Here is a 13,021-nt window from a genome sequence, read left to right as displayed (position 1 = left end):
GACGTACAAACATAAATTACAAAAAAAGGCAGGACAGTTGTCTTGTGTCTATATTCAAGCTATATATTTTGCATTTCCTCATTTACATCGTGTACGTCATTTAGTTATAGCCTACGTTTTTGTTTACAAGGCGAATATTTTCCCTGCCATTGAGGCAGCCTTCTAACAATAAAGAACATCAATTTCAAGTCTGTCGGCTCCTGTAATTTTAAAGGCTAATCCAACAAGGCCCTTTTATCCGATAACGAAACATCGCGTTGACTAAATCGTTCGGCTACTTTATTTTGAAGTTAGAAAACACTACTTCCTGTATTTAGGCTTCCCGCTGCTGTTCGGTGATTGACGCTTTCTTCCTGACTCTGACGTCACTTTTAAATCACCGTTTATTGTTGCATTTCAGTTCAGGGACATTAGATAATGACAGAGTTGCACCAAAACAGTGAAACACGTTGTGGTTAGACTGCAGATTACACAAACAAACAAAGAGACAGTGTGTTGCAGCATGTTGTTTTACTGAGTTACATTCATCTAGTGGAGACAGTCATACACACAATCGTTTATAAAAAAAAACCCTGTTAGGCTAATGTTACGTCCAACAGTAGAGACAGCACTGAACTTTATAGTCTATAAATCTATAGAGAGTCTGTCATCAGAAACAGTTTGATCTCAACACAGCAGACAACAGTGGGATTCTCTTGTCAATCAATTTCTAATCTCATTAAAAAATACTTGTCATATACAATTGATTCTCAATGGCATCAGGACTAGTGGCAGTGATATTTTTAGAGGACAGAACCTTAAAGTGTTTTCAGACAGATTGTTCCAGCTTGCAGCTAATACATCAGAAATCATCCCAGTTCACACACTCGGATGAGCCCTTTGTATAATGACCATCTGTTTGGCTGTTCAAAGGATGCTTAACCTAAAAGATAGAAAACATCAAAAATCACAAAAATCCTCTGGCATGCAAAGTAGATACTTTATTGCAATAGCAGAAAAACTGATCATCACTTACTTTGGGAATAACTGGGGGGATTAATGTTTTTTTACAAAGTCCATCCCAGTTGAATCCATCAAACCATCTGAAAAATATTCAAAGCATCACAACCTGTAAAGCTTGTTTACAACAAGCATTGGCCCTTTGTGATTTTTTTCTTCGCTGCGATAAATCTGCCTACTTACTTGTGCTTCTGAATGTCCTTGGCCCCGTTTCTCTGACTGCCCACTCTCTCCGAGGGATTGCTCCTTGGTGATGGAAAGCAAACAAGAACATACCAACAAACAAACTGAGTAATCAGATTCTGTCACTCAAGATGTGGTGTTATAGAACATATCATGTCCAATACACCTGCAACACTTAATTACATTGTTCTACCTGTTTGTGTGTTTTATTGTCTGAAAAAGCACGATAAAAAATAGAAAACATTAGGTCAGACATTATAATTCAAGATGTCTAACCGGTCAATTTACAACACCTGCAAAGCTTCTTTATTATACTGGAGGCGCTTTTGCTGATGGTTTTTGGAAAGTCAATGTAATCGATGCCTTGAATAGTAGCACTGAGAATCTTCATCATGTCAAGATCACTGAACGGGAGCCTGCAGAAAAACATGAACCTGTCACCATCACTTCAATCCATAACTGAAGAAAATGAGCTTAAAAGGGTGGACTGCACAAAACTTTCAAACTTACCCACCACTCAGAAGTTCAAACACAAAAACTCCCAGTGACCAGAAGTCTGCAGACAAACTGTGGCCTTTGCTTAGGATGATTTCAGGAGCCATATATCCAGGAGTACCACAGAATGTCCAGGTTTTCTTACCCACCTCAATTCTCTTTAGGCATCTCGAGCCAATCTACAAAAACATAAATCACTTCATTTTGTTACTTTTAATACAACCTAAGAGACTAATCAAGACACAAACATAGGAGATTGTAGTACCAGTTTGGCATAACCATGGTGATCCAGAACAACATTTTCAGGTTTAACGTCTCTATAGGCGACACCTCGACAGTGAAGAAAGGTCAACGCCTCAATTACACAAGCTGTGAAGAACCGGGCACTGCATTCGTCCAAATATCCTCTGAAAAATCATGTATAGAAGAGTTTTAGCCATCAGCCCCCGCCCCCCCCCCCCCCCCCCCCCCCAAAAAAAACAAAAAAAAAAAAAAACAAACAAATGTGATGGTGACAGACGTATTCATATTTTCAAATATTATACATGAACTCGAATTATTCCTGCCAGCCCCAAAATAAAATGTTCACAAGAAGTCAGAGTGAGTGTGTGAATGCAGGAGGTAATAGTTGGGAAAAATTCAGTTAAGATCTTTTTTCACTCATCCATTAATTTTGTCAAATCAAGTGCAACTACTTGTATTGATGAAAAGTTATAAATATCATATATAGGCTGTATAGATAAAAAGGCAAAAACCATCATTCTAGTGCTGGACTCTCGTATTTCCTCTGCCATCTTGGATATGTTATGTTAGAGGATACACTGACTAGTACAGCTACTGACAGGGAATATCTCCTGCTGTGATGTCTATGTGGAAAAGTAGTAAATTGTCAGGATTGAGTGCATGAAAGGAGTTTGTGAGGGGAAGTGTCTTTCATCCTAATTTTCTCTATAACACTTACCTATCTTTAAGTAAACTGCAGAGATTCCCACCAAGACAAGCTTCTGTCAAGATGTACAAGCATTCAGAGTCTCCAAATGTCTTATAAAGCCTGTGGTCAGAAAGACATTTAAAAACAATTTAAAATGGAAATTGTTTTTTTTTTCTCCCCAACTTGGACTCTAATTGTATATGATTAGATAGTATCTTATAGTATGTAAATGACAATGATGATTTCTTAGCTACAGACCACTACAAGTTTACACTATAGATCTGTTTCATTCGTTAGCATTCTATGTAACTGTGATCAACTTTAAATATGAAATAAAAAAATATCCCAATGAGATAACTATTGAAGAGCAGACACCTGACTATGAATTGACAACGAGCCTCCATCAGGATGCGTCCCTCTCTCAGAATGTGCTCTCGTTGGCTGTTGTTGAGGATCAGCTTCTTCTTGAGGACTCTCATGGCAAACACACACTGAATGTTGCTCCTTAGTTGCACCTGAGAGAGATTACATTATAGAAACATAGAATCTAGAAGAAGAGGCAGCATCACAGGAGACAGGGGTCATTGTGAGCGAGCGACCATAAGATTGAGCCTTACCAAGTCGACGTGACCAAACTCCCCAAAGGCCAGAGTGCAGATTATCTGGAAATCACTTAAAGTGGACGATGAGAGGAGTTCAGGATTCTTATTTGACCTGCTCATAGAAAAAAACGTGGGTGATGTTATACCTTGTGTTTTCTAAAAAGCACAAATTGCCCATAAAAGTAGTAGAAAACCAATGCTGCTCACTCGATTATGGATCCCTGGCTTTGCTGCTGCTCATGACTGCAGTTAAATAGCAACCCACCGATGACTTCTTTGAAGGTCCTGAAGCACAACAACGGTTGATTATTTTCCAAGTACCAATCATAATTGCAATAGATAAAAATCAAAGGTGTAGCTGCTGAATCGGTTTGAAATTTTCTTTTCAGTGAGCAAGATATATCTTCTTACTCTTTATCTATGATCAGGCATGTCACTTCACCAGAGGCGACCACATTAACAGTCCGAACCTCCTGTCTAAACACAAAACACAGCACATGATATTTAAAAGGATGTCAAAGATGCCACAAATGTCACTCTTAACCATCATGCACTGCTTTCATTAAAAGCTATTATATCATTTACATAAGTTCCTCGAGGATCTAATAAGGTTTTTTTCCTCCTTACCCCCACAGAGCTTTTTCTCCAAACCACTGTCCTTCACTGAGCTGAGAAAGGACTAACTGCTCATCATGGCTCTGCTTCTTTTCTGTCACTTTCACCTGGTAGATCAAACAGTCAGAGACAGAGAAAGGGAATGAAAGATACGTGTTGTGGGAAAGCGATAGATGTAGAAGTAAATTATGACCATGAAAGCTGTATCTAAAACTGTGCTGACATTTTGGTCCTCCATAATCTATATCGTTTTTCTTTGAAAGCCATGTTTTATCTGTGGTGCAGGCAGAAAGCACACAGCTTTACCTGGCCTTTACTTATGATATAAAAGGTGTCTGCTGTGGCCCCCTGTCGAATTATGTAATCACCATCAGAATAGTGTGTCTGTGGAAATAGAAATTACAGATAGAAGAGAAAACATAGTAAATATGATTAGAAAAGAGCGAAAAAACCCACAATGAAGAGACAGAAAATAAAGGCTGGTAACAACAAACGACTCAATCTGATTCCAACCCAGCAGGTACTTGTGAAATGATGCAAAAACAAAGAAAGCTGAAACATGATTGTTTACACGCGCTCCATCTGCCGCACACATAATCTTCAGGCTGTATTCTGTTTGAATAAATAGACCAATTGATGGTTAAACAGCACTGTGCTGCAGGTTTTAAGTATTCAATTTGTACCTGCTCAGTGAGGTCAGACAGTTTCATGATCACGTCCTCTGGCAACGACTGCAGGAAAGGAACGCTGTAGACACAAAGAAAGTGTGTCACCAAATCAAGCCAAAAGGCAGCTCTAAAGATGGCTGGGTGTCATTTTCCCCAGTGCATTAGACTATTACACATTACACACAAACATATGAAAAAGGATTGTGAAGTTTTGGACAGTGTGATAACACCTAAATGCACCATTGACATGTCTGAGAAAGCGCATGACCCTTGGAAGATGTTGTGTTGAAAATGCTAGATGGCATAGAGGGATCTGAGCCTGCTCTGTGTCAAGTGAATAGGCTCTGATGTTCACCTGCTCAGCAGCTCCATCGAATGAGAGAGGCTGTTGAGTCCACTCTGCATAAGTATGGTCTGGTAGCTCTTGCGGTCAATAACCCATAGCATGCTGTCCGTTTGTGCTGCAGGTTCAAAGACAGAGGACGTGATAAAGGATCTGTAAATGACACTGCAGCTGAAGTGGTAAAACAATTAGGATGCAAGAAGTGATGCAAGTAGATGAAAAAAGCTGCTACAGCCTTAAGAGAACATACGAAATGCTCCTCATGTAGGGTATAAAAAAATTGAATAGTTTTTTTTCTGACAGGGAATAGCTTTTAATTTAAATCTTATCTGACTTCCCTAAATATTATTACCCTTTCTCTGTGAAATTGAGTTTGAAAGAGGGTCTTGTAAATTAATAATGACCCGTATTGATTGGTTCACTGAAGCTTCCTGCAAACGGACGTAGATATCCACTAGACAGTCTAATTAGATCAACCGTCTGATAACGTGCTGCAGCCCTGATTTCTTAATTCCCCCATTCAAACTTGCCTCATCAGTTTTTACTCCAGCACCTTGTGGAAGGGCAATGCACAGCTTTCTTTGCATTGTAATGCTGTGACGGTTGTTATTTTGAGACATCTACTGCTGTATGTCCTCTGTCGCAATGACCCCAATGATACTGTCGTGTTTTCACCTGCACCTTTATCACCCTCAATATGAAAAAGACCACAGCCTTATTGATGGTCTCAGGTGGCAATGTTGAGGGAAAAAAAGTAATTCCCGGTCAGGAGAGGATAAATACAGTGTGTCCTGTTTAGACCAAAGAGAGGAGCCGACGGAGATGAAAAAGAACAAAAGGACAACAGGTCTCTGAGATCAGCATTGTTGCCGGAGAGAAGAGAGTAAAGAAAACAGCAAATAGGAGAGATTAACTTGTCGTGAGATAGAGAAAACAGTTTACAAACTGGAATGAGATGCTTTTGGACCAAACAAGGCAAATAAACAGATTTCCTTTTCAATTTAAACCTCTCTTGGCCATTTCCACAGCCAATTTATTTGTGAAAGCGGGTCAGATTCATGTGGCGATGGATGAGAACGTTTTCCCGAAGGACTCTTGGATCAGCAGCTGAAAGGAAATGACAGCACACCTTCTATTCTCTAAGGAATAACACCCCTTAGACGACACATGTACACATGATGTACATGAAGTTGTCAACAAACCGGGAGGAGAGCAGAGAGAATATGAACTATTTCTGACAATGTTTGTGAAAAGCGGTTAATGTGTGTTGGATTGTCATCAGAAAATGAGAAAGTCAGACAGGTGGGGTTGATGCAGAAGAAGAACATGTCTGAAATTCATCACATCTCTGAGAAAATTGTTTGAAGTGTTGTCTCACATCTAGTGTCCACCAGCATAAATCTGTCTGTTTGGGAGTTGTGTTGAAACAGAAATTATTTACATGTCAACCAAAGCCTCACTTTATTACAATCAAACTCCAACACTGTTCGGATGTGACAAATCTCCAGTGATGTCTGATATAAGACCAAGAATGCAAAACAATGTTTTGTTACCTGAGACAGAGAAGGTGTGGGTGCAGCTATAGAGCAGAGCCAACTCTCCAAACATGTTCTCTGGCTCGATTGTGAGAAGCTTCAATCCATCTTTTGTCACATCCAGCCTCCCTTCTGTTAAAGAGAACGCAGTCAGTTTAGATAAGTAAACACATTTTTACAAAGAACTGTTATGTATGCTTTTTGTGTCAGGAAACAGGGAGGCTGGGAAAATCTTTACATGCTCCAAATCAAACTGTACAACCAACAATCATCCCTGAGCCAAACCGTCCAACAGCAGACATTGATAGAAAGACATACTCTCCATTTGATGTCACATTATTAATGCAGCCAAGATTCCTGAGGACAATCAGGCTCCGATCAATGTGGGCCACACTTCATTCCCCAAAGTGCTTTCTCTTTTCTCGCTCAAACATGCAATTTTCACACCACTGTGTCGCACAGCAGCATAAGATTAATATCTTATCAAACTCTTAGCCACAAAAAAATTAATTGATACACAAAATATCATCACAAATATGATGATGCTTATCATTATAGATAGTACACCGAGCTCAAAACCTATCCTCTTGAACAAATGTAACAAATCAGAAATGCAATGTTATGTAATGTAGAGAAATCTAATAACCATCCTAATTTTAGACACTGAAAAACAAAAATGACTTAACTTCTAAAACATAAGCCTGAGCTCCATTGGTCCCCTCCTGGATGACATAGCAGCCTTGATTGATGGTGCTGGGATACATACAGGCTGTAATGGCTCGGATTTCTCCTTCATCAAGGTTCTTCATCAAGTCATTTTTAAAAAACACTGACTGAATCAGCCTCTGGGACCTGAGGACATGGAAAGAAGATAGTGATGTAACACTGAAGCTCAAGCTATTTATCACACTATCAATATATGTACGACTGAGTCCACAGTATTTAAAAATGGTCAGATATACATTATATTTATTGATCTTGAGGCTTGCAGAAAGGCGGCAAGTATTGTACAATTTAGAGACAGATTTTAGACTTAAATTGTGCTCTTACTCCAGGCTTTTGTCACAGCTTCTGTTTGAAACCATGGCCAGAGTCAGGGGGTCCAAAGTGAAAGGATCAGATATGACTGTTTTCCTATGGGCTTCTTGCTTGTGCTCCATTTTAGCTGAGCAAGCTACAAAAGGCACAGAAAGTATGTCAGCATTAAGGCTACTGTTCAGCTACCTGTTGATGCTTTAACATATATTAAAATCCCATGTTGTGAACCTGCTCCAGCTTCAGAAGGTCCTGGAAGGGTGACAGTGGTTCTGTAGCGATCTAGTTCTTCCTGAAGTCTCCGAATGAGCTCATCCTTTGTATCTAACTCCAGCTCCAACTCATCTATAAGCATGTCCCGCTGGCGGAGCTCCTCGATCTTCAGTTGCAGGGCAAACTGGAGGTCCCGAAGTGTACCCATTACCTGAAAACTCCAGATGATAAAACACTGCAAAATATATGCCCATCTACACAACTGCATACACATGTACATGTGACCTACATACTGTACAGACAATGGATGATATAGGGATTTTTGTCTGACAATGAATACATCAAGTCCATGTTTATCACAATCTCAGTTAATTTATAGTTGGACAGTAAACCTCTAATATATTTGCCTTTCCCCCTACTACTTATATTAAAATGATGTAAATAGGGAAACAATATATTTCCTTGCAGCTTGTGTTGTACTAGGCTTAGAACACGGGGGATACATGTACGGTAAATATATTTGGTAATAAGTTTAATTCAATGCCCCTTTTTTTTCTATGCAATAAATAGAAAACCATACATGTTTTAATTGTGTTCAGGCTATAGTATCAGAGATTGCTTTCATGCACAAATAATTGATACATTCATTGTCTTTATTTAATCACTGTATTACTGGACTGTATAAGAAATTCAAGGACACTTCAAAAAGATACAAGAGTGATATATTAGTTACATCATCACAGGAGAAGTATAATAAAACGCCTCAGACAAGGTCATTGTGGAGAATCTTTATGAAGTCACACACTTTGCATCCCTGCAGGAATAAGATTAAGTCTATAGATGTTTTCATTTTGGGTCGCATGCCTGTAGCAATGAGACACACAAAAGCCTCTTTGACCAGTGTGTGGATGAGTTGGTAAAATCTGAGAACGACGTTTTATGTTCCCAATAAATGCAGGCTATGTAAACACAGCTGCATGCAATCTCTAGTTAAATACAGCATTACCATAAAGTATTTCACGTCACTCACCGCATGCAGCCGGTCTGGCGTTGTGGAAGTCTCACTCACTGGTCCACAACAGATGCGTCCCTGTTCGGCAGCAGCAGACAGTCCACTCGACAGGTGCACACCTCCTGTGCTGCCGCCCGATGGAAAGATGTTCCTCTGTTGCTCGGGGCTGATCAGAGCTGGGCACTGACAGCAGGCAATCACATGACAAAAAGATAGAGGAGACCCTTCGGAAGGCTTTTATGAGAAATGCATGGACCGGATGTCATTTGGGTCAGATGGTCCTTAGGGTGTTTCCGAGCCCATGGGATGAGTGGATCTCAGACAAACTAAGCGACGAGCATCAATCATGTAACTCCTTAGATATCTGGTAGGCCTACTATGGAAAGAGACAAAAGGTTGGCTGTGTGCACTGATAAGAGGCTTCACTCTCCCTTCTCATCATAACCCGATAACCTAAATAACAATGTTGTATTTGGTTGAATATAGGCTGGATGATGTAACCTATGTCGACGAAAATCATTTCAAAAGGGAGTTTGAACCACAATAGTAGACCTATTGTTTTCGGTTTGTTAAATGAACATACATTGTTGTAGTTCTACTTTTCATTTACCCACTTATCAGTTTTAGTTCCAGTAAGCAGAGGTAGAATGAAAATGTTTTAAATCAACCCAAAACTAAACAAACAAACAAACATAAAAACCATGCATGATGCTAAGTCCATCTGAGTGATTAAAGGGGGAGACTTTTTGTTTGTTTACGAAGGAGGGAGACTGTCGTGGATGTTTGTTTTAATGTTAACTCAAATTATTCCAAAGGCCAACCAGGTCCGTTTTACCCTTCATCTTCAAAGCTATTTATTTATTTATGACCTTTTTTTATGGCCTTTTTCTGCTTGGCATGCAGGTTAGACGCAGCCTTAAATTACAGAAGTTACTGGGTGAATATCTTGCACATGGGGAAGACATTATTCCTGTCAGTGGGGGGCAACAGTGTCGATGCAATCTAGCAACCCACAACCATCGAAGAAGAAGAAGATGGGCTGTTGACAAGAGAAGAAGAAGCCCTGTGGCTAAGTCGAACTAGCAACGTAGCGGTGTTTTGATAGATTGTGTTTTTCTTAACGTTTAAACCTTTATTTTAGTGTTTGGGATTTGTTCATCCTAACATATAAAAATGATCCTTACCGTCAAACCACTGCAAGGAAAAGAATGCAGTGTTCAGGTAAGACACGGACCTCACAGCAAGTTAGCTGCATGCTAACTAGTAGCCAGCTAACGCTAGTTAAAATAACAACATAACTGTCTTTTTACATAGAAAGATGTCTCCCATAGCAAGAAACGAGCCTTTCGCATGATGAGCTGACTTCATGTCAAGCAAAAATTAATGTAATGCTTGTGACCAAACTCGTTTTAGAACATCACATTTCGCTCTGTCATGAATCAACTCCAAGTTAGCTAGCCTGCCAGCGTCAGACTAACGTGTTTATAAAGATGCATCTGACCTAACTAACATGTGTTTATAAAGATGCATCTGACCTAACTAACATGTGTTTATAAATATACATCTGATCAGACTAACATGTGTTTATAAATATACATCTGATCAGACTAACGTGTTTATAAATATAAATATGATCAGACTAACATGTGTTTATGAATATAAATATGATCAGACTAAAGTGTTTATAAATATACATCTGATCAGACTACTGTTTATTAGGATACATCTGACCCGTGTGGATCTTAGTTTTTAATGTAAAACTGATGCCAAGGAAGAACTGCACACACTGATTAAAATTGCTCTCTTTGACGTCTTTCATTGGTACTCTTCAGCTAAACAGAGGGAGCATGCTAGCCTCATGTTCAAAATAAACTGTCTTGTTTTAAGATAAGATAATACTTTATTCATCTCGCAAACTGAGAAATTTACAGTGTTACAGCAGCAAAGCAGGATAGTAGAAGCAAAATCGCACAGTGCAAGATTAAATTAGATGAAAATGTAAAAGAAATGTGCATCTAAAAAGAGCCGGTAACTCCAACATGTAAGTCTGTATAAACTGTATGAACACTATCATCATAGTCAGTACATCTGCAACATCACTTTGATCATCTTTCAGGTGGCTGAAGATGAGAAAGTCTCCAAAGTAAAGGAGCTTGTGTCTGAGCGTCTTAACATCCCACCGAACCAGCAGCGCTTGCTCTTTAAAGGGAAAGCACTTGCAGGTAGATTTCATAACCTTTGTGCAGAACTGTAATTGCTTTTCCACACACATCTATTCAGTACATTGATTAAACTTTTACATTTTTGATGAGTGCATGCATACTCTACTTTCCTCCTCAGATGAACACAGATTGAGTGATTATTCCATTGGGCCAGAGGCTAAATTGAATCTGGTGATCCGTCCTGTGGGAGAGAGGACTGGAGCGTCAGGGATGGCTGCCAGCAGCAGCAGCAGCAGCTCTCAGGGAAGAGTGTGGCAGACTGTGTCTACTATCCTTGCTCGACATTTTAGTCCAGCCGATGCAGCAAAAGTCCATGAACAGCTTATTAAGGTATTATTGATAATCCATTTAAGACATGGGTATTTCTAGTTTTCTAATTGTCATTTAAAATGTTTTCTTGCTAGCACTTAAGGATGGAGACTCAAAAGACTTGGCGATGGTATCAATCATTAAATAATGTAGATTTGATCATTTTAATACTTGGATCAATCATATTGACGATGTTGGTCAGATGATAATAACATGATCATTTCTTGCACATATATATATTTTATAAACTAGCGTCTGATCTTTAACTTCTCTTTCTGTTGTAAATGTACAAAATGGTTAAAAAAAATTTAAAAAAGGAGGAAAAAAGAAGCTACACTAAAATTCTGGGAAATATTTCTCAAATGTTTTATTGATATTAGCAGTTCAAGGTGCTGCATATTCCCTTTTTGTAACTATAAAACTGCCGCCACTAAAATGTGTGCGAAATTAATTTGTTTTTAATTTAAAAAAAAAAAAAAAAAATTATATCGCTTGATAGGTCTTTATAATTCAGAGGTATTGGGACTAGAGAAATCCTCACAATGTTTTCATGAAACGTAGTTATCTAAACATGTAGTTATGTTTGACATAGGGATTCAAAATGTGGTCATTTTATAGTGTCTAAAATTTGAACTTAGTTCTAAACCTCTCAGACCTTCTAGTTCAGCAGGCATCTGGACAATTCACTTCTTTTAATCAGGAGAAAGCTTACATTTGACACGTTGTGGGTCGTGGTCAATATTCTTATACCGTGACATTGTATTCTTGAACTTCCCTCGTGATCAATAAACTGTCTGTCTGTCTGTCTGTCTGTCTGTCTGTCTGTCTGTCTGTCTGTCTGTCTGTCTGTTTAAGCTCAAGAACTAACCCTGCAGAATAGGGTGGTTAAAACAAATTCAATGATATATAGTTTTTATCTTGCCTTTTCTCAGTATATATTTGTTTCTCTTCAAGGACTACGAGCGTTCACTTCGACAACTTAGTCTTGATGACATTGAGCGTTTGGCGGGAAGGTTGCTTCACCCTGACGGCGAAGGAATGGACACCTCCTACATGGACTAAGAATTATTTATTGTGATTGTGTTTTGAGCAGTGCTCTGAAGGGCATACAATGTTTAGAGTGTGAGGCACAGAAAAAAAATCACTGAGTTTTCTTACAGAGGGCCCCAGATATGTGCCTGATCAGCTGCTGAGTGAACAGATAGCTCTGACTGTTGATGAGCTTAATAATAGGGCTTTCTTATCCGTGACGAATGTTCTTGGATAAGGAGATCTTGTCACTAGTATAAGTCCCTGTCATTGATGTAGCAGTCACTGACTCAAGACCTCATCAACATCAGAGTCCATTTGTGCTGTTGGTTTTTGCAGAATTTCTGGCTGCTACAACCCCCAGTTGATCCTAACGTCTACTGAAAAGTATTTGTTAGTACCAAGACTTGGTGTTTTCTATTAATCATTTGTGAGAAGGTGATACGTTTTATTCTTAAACTGATTTTCATTGTATGATTTGTAAATATCATGTTTATACAAACATTAAAACACAGAAAAAAAGACAATTGTTGCTCTTTATTTGTGTTGTGTGCTGATATTTAACGTGAATAATTATATATAATAATTATATTTGAATATGCTCAAGAACATTTTTTTTATAACGAAGAGGTCAAATATGAAAAAAACAAATTGGGTGTAAAGCAGTGGTGTCCAAACTTTTTTTCCAAAATTGTCGCGTTAGAATTGCTCACGGGCCACAGGGTTTTTTTAAATATTGGAAGGAACTTTTTGTATTTTGATCTCTTCAAAAAATAATGTAAATACACAATAACTAATTGCAGTGGGAAACTGTTGTGTTCTAATTTTTT

The 13,021-nt window shown here is 38.7% G+C and overlaps 2 protein-coding genes across 2 annotated transcripts; one reads left to right on the top strand and one right to left on the bottom strand.

The window, feature by feature from the left end:
- Window positions 1-496: 496 nt before the first annotated feature.
- On the bottom strand, window positions 497-9,491 carry prkg1l (protein kinase cGMP-dependent 1, like). Its single transcript, XM_079366483.1, has 21 exons — window positions 9,467-9,491; window positions 8,650-9,007; window positions 7,638-7,830; window positions 7,422-7,545; window positions 7,059-7,223; window positions 6,390-6,505; window positions 4,849-4,954; window positions 4,509-4,572; window positions 4,132-4,209; window positions 3,838-3,932; window positions 3,622-3,687; window positions 3,418-3,495; window positions 3,226-3,322; window positions 2,984-3,123; window positions 2,639-2,728; window positions 1,943-2,084; window positions 1,693-1,856; window positions 1,476-1,598; window positions 1,183-1,245; window positions 1,016-1,082; window positions 497-922 (listed from the first exon to the last, which is right to left on the bottom strand). Exons 3-21 carry the CDS (start codon window positions 7,825-7,827, stop codon window positions 842-844), a joined length of 2,049 nt encoding a protein of 682 aa, XP_079222609.1. The 5' UTR covers window positions 7,828-7,830; window positions 8,650-9,007; window positions 9,467-9,491; the 3' UTR covers window positions 497-841.
- Window positions 9,492-9,589: 98 nt separating this feature from the next.
- Window positions 9,590-12,718, top strand: ubl4a (ubiquitin like 4A). Its single transcript, XM_079355710.1, has 4 exons — window positions 9,590-9,852; window positions 10,748-10,853; window positions 10,972-11,183; window positions 12,117-12,718. Exons 1-4 carry the CDS (start codon window positions 9,805-9,807, stop codon window positions 12,222-12,224), a joined length of 474 nt encoding a protein of 157 aa, XP_079211836.1. The 5' UTR covers window positions 9,590-9,804; the 3' UTR covers window positions 12,225-12,718.
- The last annotated feature ends 303 nt before the right edge of the window (window positions 12,719-13,021 follow it).

This window comes from Symphodus melops (genome assembly GCF_947650265.1).
Source record: "Symphodus melops genome assembly, chromosome: 1".
NCBI classification, from domain to species: domain Eukaryota; kingdom Metazoa; phylum Chordata; class Actinopteri; order Labriformes; family Labridae; genus Symphodus; species Symphodus melops.
The sequence above is the reverse complement of the archived record's forward strand: the minus strand, read 5'-3'. Positions and strand labels throughout refer to the sequence as shown.